General features: G+C 37.4%; 1 protein-coding gene across 1 annotated transcript in view; it reads right to left on the reverse strand.

Annotated features, from left to right (window-relative positions):
• The window catches only part of XYLT1 (xylosyltransferase 1), a 1579383-nt gene that overhangs the window by 952723 nt on the left and 606851 nt on the right, over positions 1 to 19809 (reverse strand). The window contains exon 2 of the mRNA XM_044089152.1: positions 4045 to 4555. Coding sequence (XP_043945087.1) covers positions 4045 to 4555 — 511 coding nt within the window. The remainder of the gene's footprint in view (positions 1 to 4044; positions 4556 to 19809) is intronic.

Genomic DNA, 19809 nt, shown 5'->3' on the forward strand with positions numbered 1-19809 from the left:
CTTTCATTGAATGCAACAAGTCAGCAGGCTTTCGCAAATTCTTTTTCAAGTTGGAAATAACGTTAGTGCTACAGCTCTTCATTTAAATACTTGCAGTAATTGTGTGAAAAAAATTAATCAATCAAACATATAATTAAAACTACCTATCTAAAATGTTTCATCTTTAAAAATGGGTTTAACATTGTTTGCCACATTTAATCAAGGACTTTTATCTGCCCTAAGTTCACTTATCCAGCAGTATTCAACACACTCCGTTTTGGTTACCATATCACCTCCTGTAAAATTGGAAGGTATATATTGTAACACTATAAACTTAAAGGAATGTATATAATCAGAATCAATTATATGCTTATAAAGGGCATTACTATCCAGCTTTCTCTGTATTTCAGACAAGATGGTCATAAATTCTCTTTTAATTTCCTGTTAGTTTTACCAACATAGAAAACAGGGCAGGAATTACTTAAGGCAATCTATAGCAAACTCACAGAATAACAGTCCAAGTAGGCATAACTTTTATAGGTATGTTTTGTAACTGGATGTACAAATGTGTTATTTTTATGTATAAATTTGCAAAATACTACAATTACTGCAAGGAAAAGTCCCTTTTCATTGACTTATTCATAGGTTCATAGGTTCATACTAGGCTATCTGCCCTAGGACATTTATAAGCCTAGCCAGAGTGTGTTTGGCGTTTGCCACCCATTTTAAATTAATTTTGCTATGCCCTTTCTCGAGGTTAGTATACTGTGCCTCTGTCTAACAGTGACACAGAAGTGATACCCGGGGTAAACCTACGATCTCCCATCCACTCATCAAGATTCCTCTTGAAGAGAGTCAATGAGGGACTCTGCCTAATCTGGACTGGGATTTTATTCCAGAGTGAAGGGAGCCTCTGGGTTATGAATCTGTCCCTCCAGCATGTCCTATTTATTTCAGTGCTGAGGTTCAAGTCTCTCGAGCGCGTGGCTCGTTGGGATTTGGATTTTCTGAGGTGCAGCATGTCCATTAATTCCGGGTTGGACACTGCTTTATACGTCAGGCACAGATCGCCTCTGAGCAGGCGGTATGCCACTGAGTAGAGCTGGAGTTTCTTTAACCAGGCAGCATATGGCATCTGTTGAGCCCTTTGATCCTCTTGGTGAGGTACTTTTGGGGTCTTTCCAGTTGCTGCAGGTGTCTGGTAAGGTACATCCCAAAAGGGGCATTGTACTCAATTATGGGCCTGATGAGGGATGAGTAAAGAGGCACAATGACCTCCCCTGATCTAGATGTGAATCCCTTCATGATTAGGTGGGCTATATAAAATGTTTTTTTAACCACTTTGGCCACGTGGTTGTCAAATGAGAGATTGCTATCAACTTGGGTCCCCAGGTCCCTAATTACTTCTTCTGTACTTAATGGATTACCACCTATGTGGTAATTTGTGGGCACTTTGTTTTTGCCAAAGGGGATGACTATGCACTTTTTGGCATTTAGCTTGAGGCCATGGCTCTGGCACCAGTTGTCTGTTTCTATGAGGCCTTTTTGGAGGATGCTTGTGTTGGCTGGAGAGTCAATTATGGCGCCCAGTTTGCAGTCATCTGCGAACTTGGTCAGCCACAGTCCTTCCATGTTGGCCTGTACCTCCGAGAAATATATACCGAACAAGAGAGGTCCCAGGACTGAGCCTTGTGGGATGCCACTTGTAACTGGTTTGGAGTCTGACATGGCTCCAGCAATTCTAACCATGTGGGTTCTGTCCTTGAGCCAGTTTGAAACCCATCTAGTGACATAGGGGTTTATATTTAAGCTGGTGAGCTTATCTATAATGCCCGAGTGGGGTATTGTATCGAAGGCTTTTGTGAGGTCCAAGTAGGCTGTGTGGACCACCTTCCCCTCGTCAATGGCCTTGGTGACAGTTTCAAAGAAATCGACCAGGTTTAAGAGGCAGGATCTGCCCTTAACAAAGCCGAACTGGGTAGGATCCAGTGTCTGTAGGTCCCCAATATCTTTACTTATGAGGTCCATGTTGATCCTTTCCATAGCTTTGCAGACCAAGCTAGTCAGGCTTATGGGGCGATAGTTTCCAGGATCCATTGAGGCACCACCTTTGTGGAGAGGGACCACTGTTGCTGTACGCCACTCTTTGGGCTGTTTATATTACATCCATTTAATCTAATTCCTTATAACATAACTTTTGTTTTAAATTACACCTTTTTTTATAACTAAACTCAGGTCTGTCTGCTATATGTTCATGCAACCCCACAATACTTCTAATATTCATATAAATCTAAAACTGAATAAAGGAAAAGCAGCATGTATAGAAAAGCTTTAATAAACAAATAACCTGTAAAAGCTTTAAGACAAACAATGCTTTAAAATGTTAGGTAAGCACTTTCACGTCCAAATAAGCTGCTTCATCAGACCACAGGTTCATAAGTAGGTACTAGGCTATCAGCCCTAGGGCCTATACAAGCCTAGCCAAAAAGGTACTCTGGCTTTCGCCACCCAAGAAAATTATTTTCCTGTGCCCCTGTCAAGCAAAGCCACACCGGTGATCCCCGGGGTGAATTTCCTATTTCCCATCCAATCATCAAGATTTTTCTTGAACAGTGCTAATGAGGAGCTTTGTTTGATATAGATAATTCAGAACAAACACATAATGCCAATACATACTCAATCCAATACAAAGTATCCCAATAAACCATTTAAATAAATCTTGTGATCTTAAATAGGGCTTTAATGAAACAGTTTAATCTAAGCCATAGCATAGCATCAGATTTTAAAATAATGACCCAATGCATTTATAAATTTTCAGTTTTGTTCTTAATATCGTTGATTTGTATGTTAATTGAATTGATCTTAGACAGCAATTTTTTTTGTTTGATGAGAAGTATTACATTCAGAAAGCTGGCATAGCAACGGGCACTTCATGTGCCAATTAGTGCACCAATATGGTAATGGCTTATTGGGAGACTATTTATGTATTAGCCAAAGATGGCTACTCCTATTTCATTACTTACAATAGGCATTTTATTGATGATATTATTATGTTATGAACAGGCACCTTAGAAAGTTTTAGATTAATTTTTGGAATACTTATATTCCACAACTCCTCTTTTACCCTTCACTACGAAGTATTCTGAAAAAGAGATTGAATTTCTGGATATGAAGCTAACTAAAAATGTAGATTTATCATTTACTAGCTGTTTATAGAGGAAACCAGCTGAATGAATTGACAGGACATTTCTCTGTTTTCCTGGTGGTATCAGTGATATGCTCTGCCATACAATAGGCCAAGTTACTGTTACAAACCTGGAAGTGCCTGCATTTCATTATCTTCAACAGGGATTTTCCAGAAGTGCCCGGTAGCCATATTAACCATTTGTAGTTTGTGTGTGTACCATAGCAGTCGTGCTAATGCACTGAATGACTATGTGGAAGGCTCCTATTGGTTTAGCATTGCATTCTACAACATTTCTTATTTAAAAATGTGCAGCCCAGTCCTGTAGTGGCAAGCAATTACTCAGTTACCAAAATCTAGTGCTGTGGATAACATAAAATGAAATAAAACTTGGGTAGTTTTCCTCTGTTGCAGGAGAAAAAATAAGGTTAAAGTGCCTTGTTAAAGGCTGACGGCACCATTCCTCCATCAAATTAAGGTAAAAGTGCCTTGTTAAAGGCTGACGGCACCATTCCTCCATCAAATTAAGGTTAAAGTGCCTTGTTAAAGGCTGACGGCACCATTCCTCCATCTTCTATCTGGAGGATGCAGCCACTTATTCCACTACATGGTGTGAGATAAGGAACCTAAAATAAGCAACTGTATCCCCAGGGTAGGAAACAGCCAAATGGTAACATCAGCCTTCAACAAGGGACTAAGTCAATATTTCTTATTCAGGCAAATCTTTACACACAACTGGTAAAAAAAAAAAAAAGGTTCTGTATAATCAAAAATCTTAACATACCATTGCATGTATATCTTTAAAACTTTTTTTTTTAATCAAAACTGACTAACAACTAAACGTTACTTTGTTAGTCACTACAGCTTTCATACGAACTTACCTTCAATGGGGCAGAGACGGGCTACTCTCTCTGGCATTAACTTGCCTTCTTTGTGCTGACAGTAAACCTCAGCAATCTGCTGCCGACAATGTTTGGATTTAGCCCGTGAGAGAGCGGATATGGCCTCTTTGCCTGATATCTCACATTTTGGTGGTTGCTCACTTTGTCCTTCAGGGGAGGTGCTTCCAGTTTTCCTTTGCTGGTGTTTAGATGGTTTATAATTCTCCTTCAAACTACTGCCATTTTTTATCACATACTCATTAAGGACTTCATTGGAGTTTTTCCCAAGCAATGAATTTTCTTTGACTTTCTCTTCTTGTTCAGATTTCTGCTTTAAGTACTCTTTATGCTTACTTACAGGTTTTTTTATTATCTCCGATTGATATTTTTGCCGCTGAGTCCTTGATACAAAATTACTATTATCTACATTTTCAAAGTCCTTCGGAACAGAGTTTTCATTATTGCTGTCTATCCTGACTTTTTCTTTTGGCCTGTGAGATAAATGTACACCCTATAAAAGAAGACAAATAAAAATGTCTTATTAGCAAACAGAAACAATAACATGAAAAATCAAAGCACACTCCAACTTCATTTGAATTTAGAATTTAGACAGCTACATGAATGTAGCTGTTAATGTCTAAATGTCAGTTTATAAGACAGGGAATGTCCACCAAATTAGATTGGAGTAGATTTTCCTGCAAGTCTCGTAGAATCTTATGTAGCAGTACCCCATACTTTCAAGGGAGTTACTTATGGCATACAGACAAAGGATCAGTTTTATTTACTGGTAATTATTATTTGGTTACCACATATACTAGTCACAAGATCATTATTACTAGTAAATAATTATTATGTTTACTTGCATCACTTAATTTACTCTTAACTGAACCTTCAATAGGTAGTACTTCACACAAAGGACCAGCTTGTTTTGTTGCTATAAACAAAGCATGACATTTAAAAGTATTTAACAATCTAGAAAAAAGTATATTTTCTTTCATATAATCTTAAGGAAGGAATTTCATAGTCTCTCCATCAAAGGACCTCTTTATAAACAAATTGAAGAAAACAGGCCCACCAACCCCTTAGTAATGGTGGGATATGTTAAAAGCATAAGGCCTCACTGACAATCTTCCTCATAAATGTTATTACATATTATATTGTCATACCAGTCCCTGCCTATGTACCACATTTAGTATCCGATTTCTACAATTACAAAATCCTTTTTCCTCCATAAAAAAGGGGAGGTAAAATTTGTGTTTTTGTGATGATTTAATAGGCAACTCTAAAGAACAAATAACCATTTACAAATTGAAGAGTACTAATTTATTCACAACACAGAGGTGAACTCTCTTCTTTCAGAGTAAAAAAAAATATGCACTTCACTGCAGTCATAAGAAAACCACATAGCTAGTCAGCAGTTAATGAAAAAGTACACCAAGACAGGATATAATTTAGTAGATATGATCAACTGTATCCCCCATGTGTGCACACCATTATGTAAACACACACACACACACACACACACACACACACACACACACACACACACACACACACACACACACACACACACACACACACACACACACACACACACACACACACACACATGCACACACATACATGCACACACGTGCATACACATACACACACATGTACACAAACACATACATACACACACATGTACACACACACATATAAATGCACACACACACATATACACACATGCACACAGACACACACACACACACACACATGCATCACTGCAATACTTATCATTTTCATCCAATACTTTGTATCTGTTAGGCAGACAGATTATTAACTGACCATAATTATAGAGCTTACAGTATGCGGTCACTGTTGCAACCATCAGATTAGGGTACTCTTGCTCACATCAAATCCCCACTCCCTCCCCTTCTTGTGAATATTGCCCTAAGCTGCCCAAGCATTCCTCAAAAGTTCTTGCCTGTAATCATTAATCATGTTAATTGCCTTCCACTGTGTTTTTTTTACTAGTTTAACATCCCTTTATGTGTACTGTCCCCAAGTGTGGGCACAGTATTCCAGATCTGGTCTTAGCAGAACACCTTACTGTGATTAAATCATCTCCTTGTACCTTGCATTCATTCCTTTTGTTTTGCAGACTGGTATTTCATCAGTCTTAGCTACTGAGACAAAGATGTTTCTACCTGCTTTTTAAAATCCAGGTTGCTTTTACTGTTACAAAGGTACAAAGAAGACAAGCTACACAGGTATGCAGCGGCCTACAGAAAAGAAAAATCACCACAGAAGGTGTTTACTGCTTTTGGAGTTCTGAATCCCTGGAAGGAATGCAAGTACCTCTAAACAAAATCAAAGCACCCAAGAGAAGTAAATACAGCAGAAAACTTTCATAGCAGACCATTTGCTTTTTTTCAGTCGACATTAACATAGTTTAAAAAGGTCTGGAGTAAGGAAAGGTAAACACCAAAGCTGACAAGTTTACTTAATTTTGCATTTTATTTGTAATAATTTAAATGCAATTGCCTGTGCTTTCAGTGAGTAGTTACATGAGCTCTCAACATTCACTAGCATAATGACTAGCTGGTTGGATTATTTCTCCTTCCAAGGAAGGGTACTTTCCACTTGATAACATGCATTTGAGGCTTAGTTTAGAACCTCTCAAAATGAGAGGTCTTGTTTAATTTTGTCTTGGACATAAAATCAGTAACAGGGAAAGTGCCGTCTGTTAAAACCTAAAAGGAAAGCAGGAAAGTGAAACCAATGTGCCACTATGTCTGTAACGTTGCCCACCCACCTCTCAATATCTTATGTATACCAACTCTAATAACGTATATGTTTGGGGAAAAGTGCATGCCCTGCCTCCACACTATGCCATTTATTAATATAGCATTCACTGACTGCAGACATTGTGTCTGTGACTAAAATGAAATGCAGTCTTCCAATTCACATCCACACAAACATAACCCCATATCTATCCTCTAATTTCCAACTACTGTTGGCAAGGTAACTTTTTATACCATGGGATACAGCCTTACTGATAAGTCCATTTACATTGGCAGTAACTAGAAGCTATTAGATGCAATTCTGACTTGGAACAAAAGGAGACAGCAATCTGTAATTCTATATTCAACTTGGATATAGATGACCTAGTCAAAAACTGTTTAAAACAATTCTTTTGGTAATAGCCAGCTGAAGAAATGAAACTCATTGTTACCTTTTACTTGTGGTGGCAAAGCCATCACTCCCCACACCCTCCCATGCAAGGGATATGCCCTCCACACATAGTTTAACTTAACCAGCTCTGATGTAAAAATAAATAAATTTTGTTAAAGCTTATTTTATTCAGCTATTCCTGCCCAAACTGAATTCAACATAGTCTGAGGGACCATAAAGTGACCAGATACCATGCTACCTGCCTCTGACAGGTAAAAAAGTGATCTATTGTTGAACCAGTCTAAATACATTTGAATTTATACTTCTTCTGGGCATCACACCAGCAAGGGTTCTGATGTGGATGTAACACAACTGATGAGAAGAAAAATCCCAGGCCTGTTAAAAGCATGTAGTCAGACCAGGTTTTAGAATCATCTGCTAGTCTTGTTACTGTGAGTCATATTAAGCAAAAGTCTACTAGTCTCTAAACTGGTAAAATTAGGGATTATTCAAGGGTTTGCTTTAGGGCCCTTAAAGTTCTTCAGTTTTGTCAGCATCGTCACTATAATCTTCTGTATTGACCTGCAGCCATTTAGGCTAGTGATATAACCATAAAAGCCGATGGAAATATGCTGCCAGTGCAACATCAAACCGCTGAGCAGACCTCTAAACTATCCATATTTTTGCAGAATGTACAGATTTTTGCCTCATATTTTTTTTGCCTAATTTTCTTGGTTTGTTCCACATAAAATGTATGATTTTCTTTTTTTTTTCAAATCTTTTTTATTTTTGTTGTTACATTAAACAAATTGTAAAATACAATACACAGCAACAGATGGTAATACATTGAAAGTAAATCATTTACAAACTTAGATGAAGCAACTGTTCATTTTAGTAATAGACAAGTATCTTTAAAGTTTGTTTTCTCAATATGAAGAGAGACATAGATGGACAGAAGAACAAGATGAACAGACATATGAGAAATAGGACAATATTAACATTGTTAATGTACAATGTAGCTTTTTGCACATAGTCAGAATGTATTAGATCACTACAGAGTGTTATAGAATACAGGAAAAACCAAGAGGAAGAAAAAATCAAAAACACACAAAAAAAACTTCTATATACAACTATTTACAAATAGTGCTACAATATAATGACAGGATTCTAATTACATTTAACAAGATGTGATAGTTCTCATCTTTGTATGCTTCTTATATACATGTAACCATTAGAGGACACAGTGAACTAAGACTCTGAAGAGGAGGACACTGGTGACAATACTACTAAAGGACAATGACTGCAGAAACATTGTTTGCTATTTTAAGATACAATTAATGGTAATACTCCAGAACCTGAGGTATTTCAGGCACTTATTCACATTGTTAGTAGTTAGTTTATGAGATAAAATATACTTAGCTGCCATGTTTTTAAAGCTGCCCCAATCTAGTTTAGATCGATCTAACCAGTTCTGTGTAATATAGAGCTTGATTAACATGAAGAGAGCAATCTGTAGCCTGAGATCAGTAGAGGTTATGTCCTCATGGCATATATGAAGTATAGCAAATTCCCAGGAGACAGTGGATTTGCCATAGCCCATTTTTTTAAGTTTGATCCTTAAGGAAGTCCATAGATTCTGAGCATATTTACAGTACCATACAATGTGTAGGAGGTCAGATTTAGCTGTGGGGCAAAAAGGGCAGAAGAGTGAAGTGTTAGGAAAAAAAGAGTTTAAATGTTCTGGAGTATATTAGATTCACAGATTCATAGAATAGCACTAGGCTAACTGTCCTCGTGGGCCATTTTAAGCCTAGCCATTTACCCCATGTGAGAATCAAACTCTGCACCTTGTGTTTCTAAGGTAAGCACCTTAACCATTACGCCAGCCTCCCAACCTAGTAAGCATTATTATTAATCATTAACTGGGTGTATTAACAGTTTCTTAAAAGGGGCAAAAGTGTTCATGTGATTAATTGCTTGGGAGAGATGAGCGTCTGTCAGGTCAGGGTTTGTATCGCTCCAATATTGTACAAATGTAATAGAGGATTGGAATCTAGATGAAGAGACTAGTTTGTAAGTGATTGAAAGGTTCTTCTGTTTGATTTTTAGACATCTCAAGTGGCCAAGCTTATTTTCTTCTTGTAACTTATTTGGGAATCATCCTAAGGTAAAAATTCTTTGATTTGCCTCAAGATTATTGTGTATTTGCTATTTAAGTTTTATTTTAATATCATTAAAGGAGTTGTCCTTAAACTGAAAGAAATCTCATACAGTTAAGTTTTAATTTGAGGGAATTGATCTAGGTTTAGCATTTTGTTAACCAATTTTAGATTTGGGTTCAAGTGAATCGGCTGCAAGAGAATGAGCAAGTTTGACAGACCTACTGAGGTGAAGAGTTTTTGAAATATGTTAATCTTATGCTTAATTAGATTATGTAATTTAATGTCTTTTAATAAAGATTTATTTATGAAGGGTAATGCTTTGGGGTTTATTTTACAACTTTTCACATGAGCCTGCCAGACACTGATCCATTGAAGAAAGCAAGTTATTTCATTTGAATTATGGTCTGCGATTAGTATGACTTTATTGGCCCAGATTATGTTGTAATACAATCTGAAATCGGGTAACCCCAGTCCTCACTTGTTTTTTGGAAGCATTAATTTTGATAAGGAAATTCTAGGATTTTTAGGGAACCGTATACATTTAGTTAAGGTTCTGTTCATTTTTTTGAAAAAGTTTAGTGGGATGATATCTGTTGAATTAAACTGGAACAGTATTCTGGGTAGAACATTCATTTTTAGTATTGCTATTTTAGACAAGAAGGGGAAATTCAAGTTTTTCCATCTGGTTAAATCATTTTCTATGGACAACCATATTCTAAGGAGGCTATTTTGTAGGGAGTTTTTATGATTATGGTCAAATACTATCCCTAGATATTTAACAGCATAGTTCAGCTTTATTTGGGATATGGGAAACAGAACTTCTTTATGACTGTTCAGGTTAATAAGAAAAAAAATAAGAGATTTTGAGGGTTTAATTTCATAGTTGGAAGTTTGCAAGAAGATTTCAATTGTACTTTGAACTTTAGTAAGATCAGTGTCGGGAAGCTGGAAATATATAATAAGGTCATCTGCAAACGCTGAAAAGGCAAGACTATTCCCCAGAATGTTGGTTATACGATGAAAGGTCTTTTGTGTTAAGTATAAGAATAGGGGTTCAATATATATGTTAAAGAGGTATGGTGAGAGGAGACAGCCCTGTCTAATGCCATTATTTAGTTTTATTTTAGATGAGTGTAGCTTACTGATTACTAGCACAGTATATAAAGAGTTATATAACATTTTAATTATATTTATGAAACTGTCTGGAAAGTTGAATTGTTGTAGAGGTAAGAATAAAAATTCATGGTTTACTCTGTCGAAAGCCTTTGTGGCGTCTAGTGCCATAAGGTATAGCGGGAGTTTGTGTTTTGCAGTAAACTGTATAGCCGCTTCTATGGTAAGTATATTGTCCCAAGTTTGTCTTCCCATTCATGAATCCTGATTGCTGTGGGGATATAATTGAATGGATGACTTGTTTAATTCTATTGGCTAGAGTCATAGCCAGAATTTTGACATCTACATTAATAACTGTCTACAATATGATGGATTAGATTTGTCAGTATTGTGTTTATGAATAAAGATAGTTTTGGAGTTGTTAAGATATAAATCAGCAAAGCCATGTTTACAAATATGATCAAAGACTTTAAGAAGGATAGGGTCAAGTTTCAAGGCAAACTTTTTATAAAATTTCGAAGTATACCCGTCAGGACCTGGGGCTTTGTTAGTTTTGAGACTCTTTATTGCTTCCATAATTTCTTCAGTTTTTATAGGGGACTCGAGATTTTCAAACTGGTGCTTTCCAATTTTTGGGAATGTAATCGCGTTAAAAGAGGAGTTATGAGACTGTGGATCTATTTTCTTCTGTGGTCCATACAGTCTATCATAGATATTTTCAAAGATAGCTACTATATCTTGATTATTTGTGATTACTTCATTATTATGTTTAATTTGTGAAATCATAGGTGGGTCTTGTTGAGCTTTTGTGAGTCTAGCTAATAACCTAGAAGGCTGTTGAGTCTCTTTGGATTAGTTGGCTCAAAGTTTAATTTCTCTGAATGAGAGGTTTCAAGCATACAAATGATATAAGTCTTTCTGTTGGTTGATCAGTTGGGCTTCAAGTTCAGGGCAGAAATTTTCTTGGAGCAATTTTTCAATTTCTTGGATTTTCTGTTTAATTTTGGTCTCTTTCTCTCTAGCAAGTTTTTTTAAAATATAAGACCTTTTGGATCATCATCCCCCAGATTTTAACTTTTGTGACTGCCCACAGAATGTCCAGAGTGATGTCTGAGGTTAATAAGTTGGTATTAAGATTGTCTAGTATAGTGCTGATTTCATTAACTACTTCTTCCTTTTCAAGAATATTTGGGTTTAGGGACCAGGAGTGGGAGGTGTTTTGTTTAGGCGTATTGCTCAAGAGGAAAAGCTTCAGAGTTATTTTGGAATGATCTGATAGAAATCTCGGACTGTTTGTGTAAAACGTTTTTTCATTTAAGAGGGATTCTAAGATCAGAAAGAAGTCAATCTTTGACCATGACTTATAGCATGGTGAGTAAACTGTAAATTTGTCAGCATTACTGAATTGGTTGTTTGAGAGAGCAGGGTCAACTAAGATGAAATGTAGTGTTAGTTCATCTAAGGCGATTAAAAAAGTGTGCATATTTTGTTTGTTATTTTTGTTGGATCTATCATTTAGGGGGTCACTAATCATGTTCCAATCACCCTCTACTATATAATCATGATCTGGGAATTTTGACAATAACTTGTAGATCTGAACAATAAAGTCTTGTTGGTTTATACAGGGGTCATATATATTTAGCAAAAGTGTGGGTTTATAGGTTACGGGATTAATGCAGCTAAAATAACATCATCTACCAATAGTATCCACACCATAGTCTACAACCCCCTCCTTAAATGATTTTTTAATCAAAATAGCTACTCCCTTTTAGTTGGTTTTACTACCAGAGGCAATAACTTGGGTTAGCCAGGGTCTCGCCCAGTCTTTGTTCCAATCATCATTTAACAGGTGTGTCTCTTGGAGAAATATAATGCTTCCCTGGGATTGGTACACTAAATGAAGGAGTAGTTTCTTTTTTTTTAACATCTTGCAAACGCTTCACATTCCATAAGTCTACTTCTCATAGCATAAATACACACAACAGATGTAAAGTGTAATTAAATTTGGTCTAACGTTTGTTTTCCAACAGTGTATTAAATATATTTTTAAGGGTATCCTGGAGCTGTGACTGATCAACTGATTCTGGAATCCCACGTATAAGAATATTATTCCTCCTGCTTTGACCTTCAAGGTCTGTGATTTTTTTGTTACAATTCCTCTAGTATAGATTCATTATTTTTTAACTATTTTTGGAGTTCTTCTATTTTCATTTAATTTGCTGTGGTCTTGGCCTCAGCATGGTCAAGGCGAGTTACACTTTGTTCCAAAGTAGATCCAGACTTACTCATTTGTTCATAAAAGTTTTGGATAGCAGATTGTATAGGCATTAAGGCCAACTTTAGTTCATCCATAGAGTCGGCCCCTTCAGGCTTATTTCTGGTAGTGGATTTTGTTGTTGCTTCTTGCTGTTTCTGAATTTGTTGTCTTTTAGTTAAATTTTCCCTTTCAGCAGAAAAAGGTTGTGATCATTTGGTTTTGGTTATTTGTGAGTCCATTTGGTCGTGTTTGTTAGGCATCTTCAGGTAGTTTACTTGATTATTTAGTTCTTGATTGTGGACTGTGCTATGCTGAGAGTTCAGTACAGGCCAAAGGCTGCAATGAGCTTTGCAGTGACAAAGTTCAGATTTAAAATATAAAGCTTGCACAGTACCGAATGAAGAAATAATTCCAGCTGCTTAGCCCTGATGATTAGTAGAGTATATTGCTGTCCGCTCTTGGAGGGAAACTGAGATTAGCAAGTTTGAGTGCAAAGATTTAAATTAATATTTGAGGAGCTCTAGGGAGTGAGTGTTCACATGCTGGCTGCCATCTTGGAATCCAAAATATATGATTTTCTGGCAACCATTGAAGATTAAAGTCACAAAATAATGTCAGACATTTTCGTGCCAGACTTCATATCCTTCAGAAAATGTATGGTAACACAAAATCTGTTTACTAGCAACTCTCTAAGTTTATAACAGCAATATTTAAAATCTGTCCCTATTTTTGGACCTTTGTCCCCCCGTTAATTTAGACTTTGTTCAGATTTCAACATGCCCTGGTGAGACCTTCTTCCCATGGTTACTTTGCTATCATCTTTTAGCTTTTATAATATGTGTTTTCTCTTTTTTTTATTTTTTTATTTTTACCTGCCAGGCTACTTCATTGTCCTTTTGTGGTATTATCTGTTAAGGTATCTAAACACAGGCATGTAAATAAACAGACATATACATATGCATATATGTTTATATATCTAATGTATCCAGCTATATATTTATATAATCTCTCTCTCTCTATATATATATATATATATATATATATATATATATATATATATATATTAAAACAGACATCACTATACACAACTTTATAAATTATATTCATTTTTTCTGTATCACTGGCTCTGATGTTTGTCTACTTTTTCTTTTTCATTGTTTTTTCCTTCCTCATGGCCCACCACCCTTTGTTTCACTATCATTTTCTCCTCTTTTGATTTCCCAGCTACATGTTCTTTATGGCTAATATGGACCGGCAGTTTTCCACCCTTAACTAGTTTCAAGCAGCACTCATTAGAATAATGCCAATGTAGTATTTTGACTTTGCAGACAACAGTTGTTTAGTTAGATGAAGGCAACTTCCTATTTAAATATCCCACCTTGCCCGATTACTGCCAGAAGGCTGGGCTGATTGTTCTATAAGCAAGATCTCCAATGAGCAATCAAACACCCTGACAAAGATTTATTAAGTAAGGAAAGGACACACTTCTGGCAGAGTCAAGAGACGACTACCAGAGAAAAGACTTGAAATGCTTGTGTCATTCATCTTTTTTTTTTGATATCACTGCACTTTGTTTCTACAGGCATTCATTCTTTAAAGCCATTAATGTCCACATGAACAAAAACATGCCATGTTCCCTCTCCTTGTTACTTCTTTCATCCTTGAAACGTTTCTTTACCATTTTCAGACCAGTTTCCAGACGTCACCAAGCCACTTTCCCAATGCTATGGTAAAAGACTCTCCTGTCATGCTGCACATTTCCTTATAGAAACAGCTTCCCTTTGTTTGAGTTCTATTTTTGGTTTACCTTTACATCGTCGATCCCAATATGGGTGAAGCGACTTCTGCGAATACCAAAGTGCAAATGTCTCCAACGTCAAATTCCAAATAAGCGAACAAAACCTCACCCCTTTTTGACCCATGGTAGCAATGGTGTGGAGGTGTGGCACAGCCAGAAATGTCGAAATATTTTTTTTTTGGTTCGCTTAAATGAGTTGATTAAGTGGCCGGTCGACAAAGTGTGAGCGACGGTATAAAGGTTAACCTCTATTTTTTGGGACAAGGTTTTTTTTTTCATTCTTTTTGTTAGACCTAACAATTCTGTAATTTTTAGTATCTCAGAAGCCTCCTGTTAGCCCCACAGAATGCAGTGGTTGTCAGCTTTTACCAGTTGTGCATGACAGCTCCAGTGTTTACACCAGACACAATCTGCACCTTTAGGTGCTGATGCAATCTGGCCATCCTTTCTTACACAGAACACAGACAACTAGGACATCCTCCTCATTGAAGGCAATAGTGTTAGGCTGCCAAAATGTCAAAATGTGCCTCTTCTCCAGTAAGAAACGTTGATATCCTCTTGTAGTTTGTAATGCTACAGTCAGTAATAAAGTGACTCTCTCTATACATTTGTTTAGAAATAGACCTTATGAAAATCAATAAATTTTAGCTGGTCATTATACACATCTAAATTTATAGGCAACATGGGTTGAAAACAGAACATTTTTCCCTTTAAATTACTTAACGGAAAGCACAAACTGCTATAGAGGCATCCTCTTTGCAGTATGTTTGCACAAAGCATTGGAACAACGCACTGCTGGGCATATAAATGAGCAAAATTAATGGATGTCTGAAAAAAACAGCTGCAGTTCAGTCTGCCTAATCCTTGCTAAATAGACAGGCAGTAGTCAAGAAGGTGAGCTATGTTCACAAATGAGATTGGTTTTCTACAAACATCTCAGATTTTCATGATACTCATTTTATGCCACCATTAATCCATCCTTTTTCCAATGTGAGATGGAAATTTCATCTTTAGCTTTATAATGCTGACAGTGATAACTTTGTGCAGAACAGATGGCCGATTGTGTTAAAAATGTTCATGTTTTGTACTTGGGGCTTTATGAATCCAATATTTCAAAAGCAACAGCAAGAGAAAAAGAAATCCTTAAGCAGTAATTAAGTCAGAGCACATGCAATATCAGTTCATGGACTGTCACTTCTCCCCTCAGACAAACCTGTTAACGATTCTGGCCTCTTATTCCAAGCAAACCGACGATCAATATGGATTGTGTCGACATTCATTAATGTCATCAGCCTCACTCCTATTGCCCTCAAACCTTATTATATACACACACTGAGCTGCTGCATTCCTTGTGCATTAAAATACATTTAAGAACAGACCTTACATGCCATCAGGGGTTCTAAACCTGAATCATTCAGATGTTGCTGCTGTTAACAAGCTGCCTTTGAAAAGGTCAGAATATATTCCAATAGTTTCAGAATTAAAGAAACAACACAAAACATTTAAGAATCAGCAGTAAAATTCAGTTAGAACAAAAAAGTAGAAACATTTTCCCCTAGTGGGTTTGTTTAGCAGTAGTCTCTAAATTTATCACAATTTTTAATCTCTTGATCCCTGTCTGCTTTTAAAAATATGGCATCTATATAAAGCTAGAAATTTGAAAAAATGTAAGGACCACTTAGTTGCATAGCTCACAACACCTAAAAGTTAAGTGTCTCACGCACAAACTGCAGAATTATTCAGACAGTGATACACACCACAACTGCTATGATATTTCATGAAATTTTCCATTAACATCTCAGCTCTCTCACAACACTCAGCATCTTCCTCACAGGTACCTCTAAAAAGTAAGGAGAGAGTGTACCAAAGTCCTTCGGCAAGGTTTCCCAGACACAGGGTCTACAAATGGAAATAAATGACACGCCTGCTTCCTAAAATTCAAAATCATGTACATTACTAAATCGTCCTTCCTTTTCTTCTTCTTTTTCCTACTTGGTATGACCATTTACTGCAAAGATTAACTGGAAAAACTTCCAAAATGAAATGTAAAAAAAAAAGTTAAACATGCTTATTAGTAAGTGAACAAAATGTGTAAAGCAATTTGCTACAGAAAGAGATACAAATGAATAGTAGGGTACAGATGTTGATAAACATTATAGGAGGAGAGCTGGTAATTTGCAAATTTACATTCTACAAGCAGTGTTTGTATATGTACAACTCATATTTTGCTACAAGAGGAGGTCATTAGTATGAAATGCATTGACTGTTGTGCAGTCAATTTTATACTGGTTAAAGGAGAACTGCACCCACAGACTCAAAAAAAAATGATTATTTCATCATGGTTTGGTATTTCTTACATTTTAAACACCACTCTGGGACTATTTACAGGTTTTTACATATTTTTATACATTATTTCTGAGTCTGACCACATGGAGTCTGGCATCTTGAAGTAATTCTGATTGTTTAGTCTGCCTCTAGGTATCCCACAATGCAGTGCTTGTCTGTGCAAAGTTACGTCATGCAGGCCTCTTTCTTCCTAAAGCTCCTGTCCCTGCATTGATTTTACATGCACATACTGCTGTCTTTCAGTCAGTTTTAATTAACATTCCATGCTGTTCAATAACTACTTAAAACACAAACAGTGCAAATGGCACAGAACAGACTTTCAAAGTGCTTTTTATTGCTGCTGCTTCTTTTTAGAATGGCTAAACTGCATTTTTTTGTGAAGCCTCAATTGTACTACTTTGACTTATTTCCTATCCCCCTTCACACCTAACTTCCCTAGCTGGCAAAGTGCTACGGGTAACTTGAGCTGTTACCTGCTGTGACTGACAGCTCATAGCAGGAGATTTGACTCATGCACTGTTTCCTTGTTCTAGTCTTTACTTTCTGTAGGGGTCGGGGAAGGACCAGGGAGCTGTGACATCACAGCATGGGTGGGTTTTTAGGACAGTCATGATGATGTCAGTTTGGGGAGGGAATTGGACAGAAAACTACCTGTATTCAGTGGCCTTGATGACATCAATGGATTGGAGACTTTTTCAGGGTGGGATAAAAGTTTTTTGAAAGTGAAACCACCACAGTACAGTAAGGTACTGTTCTAGTGGAGAGAAACAGTCAATTTCAAATATTTTAAATGCTGTGTTGTTTATTCATTGCAGGGACAATAAGTAGGGAGAAAAAGGATAGGGAACTTGAGCATTTAATAATAGAATCCCATTGTTGTCTGTTAAGGCTGTCAAGAGGCAATAAAGGTCATGTCACATATAATGATGGTAGAATAGAGGGACACAGGTTGACAGCAACCTCTCCTTCGACCACCACATTGCCACTGTGGTCAGAAAGTCCTATGTGGTACATCTCATTACCAAGGATTTTGCATCCAGGAAGAAAGAAGTCATCATCTCTCTCTACTCTTCCCTCATTAGACCATCATCGAGTATAATGCCCCATTTGGCATATACCTCACTAAAAACCTGCAACAGCTGGAAGGGCCACAAAAGTACCTCATGAAGAGGATCCTATGCCTTAAAACATATGCCCTACATGGACAGACTCAAGAAACTCTAGCTTTTCTCTGTCTCATATTATCTATTAAGAGGCAATCTCTGCTTGACTTACAAAGCCATGTCTAACCCAACCCTGTTAGAAATGTTGCACCTAAAGAAATCCCAATCCCTCTGCACCACATGCTCCAGGGACCTCAACTTTATTACCACAATCAACAGAAAATGCTGGAGAGACAGGTTCCTAACCCAGAGACTGCCTGTCCTCTGGAATAAACTTCCCATACATGTCAAGCAGAGCTCCTCACTGGCCCTTTTCAAGAGCAATCTTGATGAGTGGATAGGAAATAGAAAGTTCACACCAGGGATCACTTCAGTGGCTTTACTTGATACAGCCAATGGGAACTAACAGCAGCACGATGCCAGGACATGTCTCTGGGCTAGGCTTGTAAAGGCTCCAGGGCTGTTGGCCTAGTGCGCACCTTTGAACCTATGAACAAAGTCTAAATCTTGTATTTGAATAGACCGTTAAGAGAGTGAAACAGAGTGCCTTCACATCTGACAGAATGAGTACTACCCACTAACTAGTTAGAGAACCAGGTGGAAGAATTAGAGAGTGTACATATCAAGAGAGCTTTAAAGGGGATGACTATGACTAACTGTGCTGACAACTTTTCAAAGATCAGCAGAGATGGCACAGGCAAAGGCGGCTAGGTTGGCATTTCTTCCTAGCCAATTAGAGAAATGTAGGACTGCTGTCTCTTTGCAATGTCCAGACCTGAAGCCAAGCTGGGAAACGGAGACAATATTTTGTTCATTCAGGTAATGCTGAAGGTCATTATGAATGCATTTCCAGTAGTTCTGACTGTCAAGCATGATAATTGTTGACCAGAAAACTACTGTGTGTGGTAGAGGGAAGGGTGACATGGGCTTTTTTCAAAACTATGGAACATAGAATATGTGAATAAAGTCTGCAGTAAGAACAGGCACAAGGTCTGCAATGGGATTAAATCTTAATTATAGAAACTTAGGCCTGAAAGCATGAAGAGCTGAACAGTGTAGTAGTGTGTAGTGAGTAGCCAAACTGGCTTCCACACCCCAATGCTCATGAGAGACAGTCTAGTCCTGTGCTGCACTGACACCTACAGGAGAAAATAGTGTATGGCATGAGGCACATGGGCCAGGGGTGTGCATGTGACTGTACCACACCCCTTGATGAGGTAACCTCCATTATGTGTACATACAGGACACACACACACACACACACACACACACACACACACACACACACACACGCACACGCACAGTTATAGCAGGGTCCTGTACTACAAGTGCAGAGGAAGGCTCCATTTCATGAGGGGTTAGATCACACAAAAAAAAAATCCATGGTGGCTGCCTGGGAAACAACTTCTCCGACCCAAAATAAACTCTCTTCCTTGCAAAAACAAATGTCTTCTTTTCCTAGTGGATATAAACTGAGCAGGGAGAGAATCAGCTGATGGACAGGAGGATCTGAGCTTTTTTCCAAGCTATCCCCAGACATAACTGTTGGTTACTTGAGAGAAGGTATAGGGAACTGTCAGTGTCTGGGAAAAGAATGCCCTTTGGTTTACATAGTCTGGGAGTTTATCAAGAAGGATGCCTTAAAAAGAGTGGTATTAAAGTTGTGATACTTCATCAAAGAAAGGATTGTCAAATGAGGAATTTGTTTGATCTCAAAACCAATGTAAGAACCTTTTGAGGTTCTGCATGTAAAATTTACTAGGATTTGCT

This window comes from Protopterus annectens, chromosome 12.part0 (genome assembly GCF_019279795.1).
Source record: "Protopterus annectens isolate FY-2018-M chromosome 12.part0, PAN1.0, whole genome shotgun sequence".
NCBI classification, from domain to species: Eukaryota; Metazoa; Chordata; order Ceratodontiformes; family Protopteridae; genus Protopterus; species Protopterus annectens.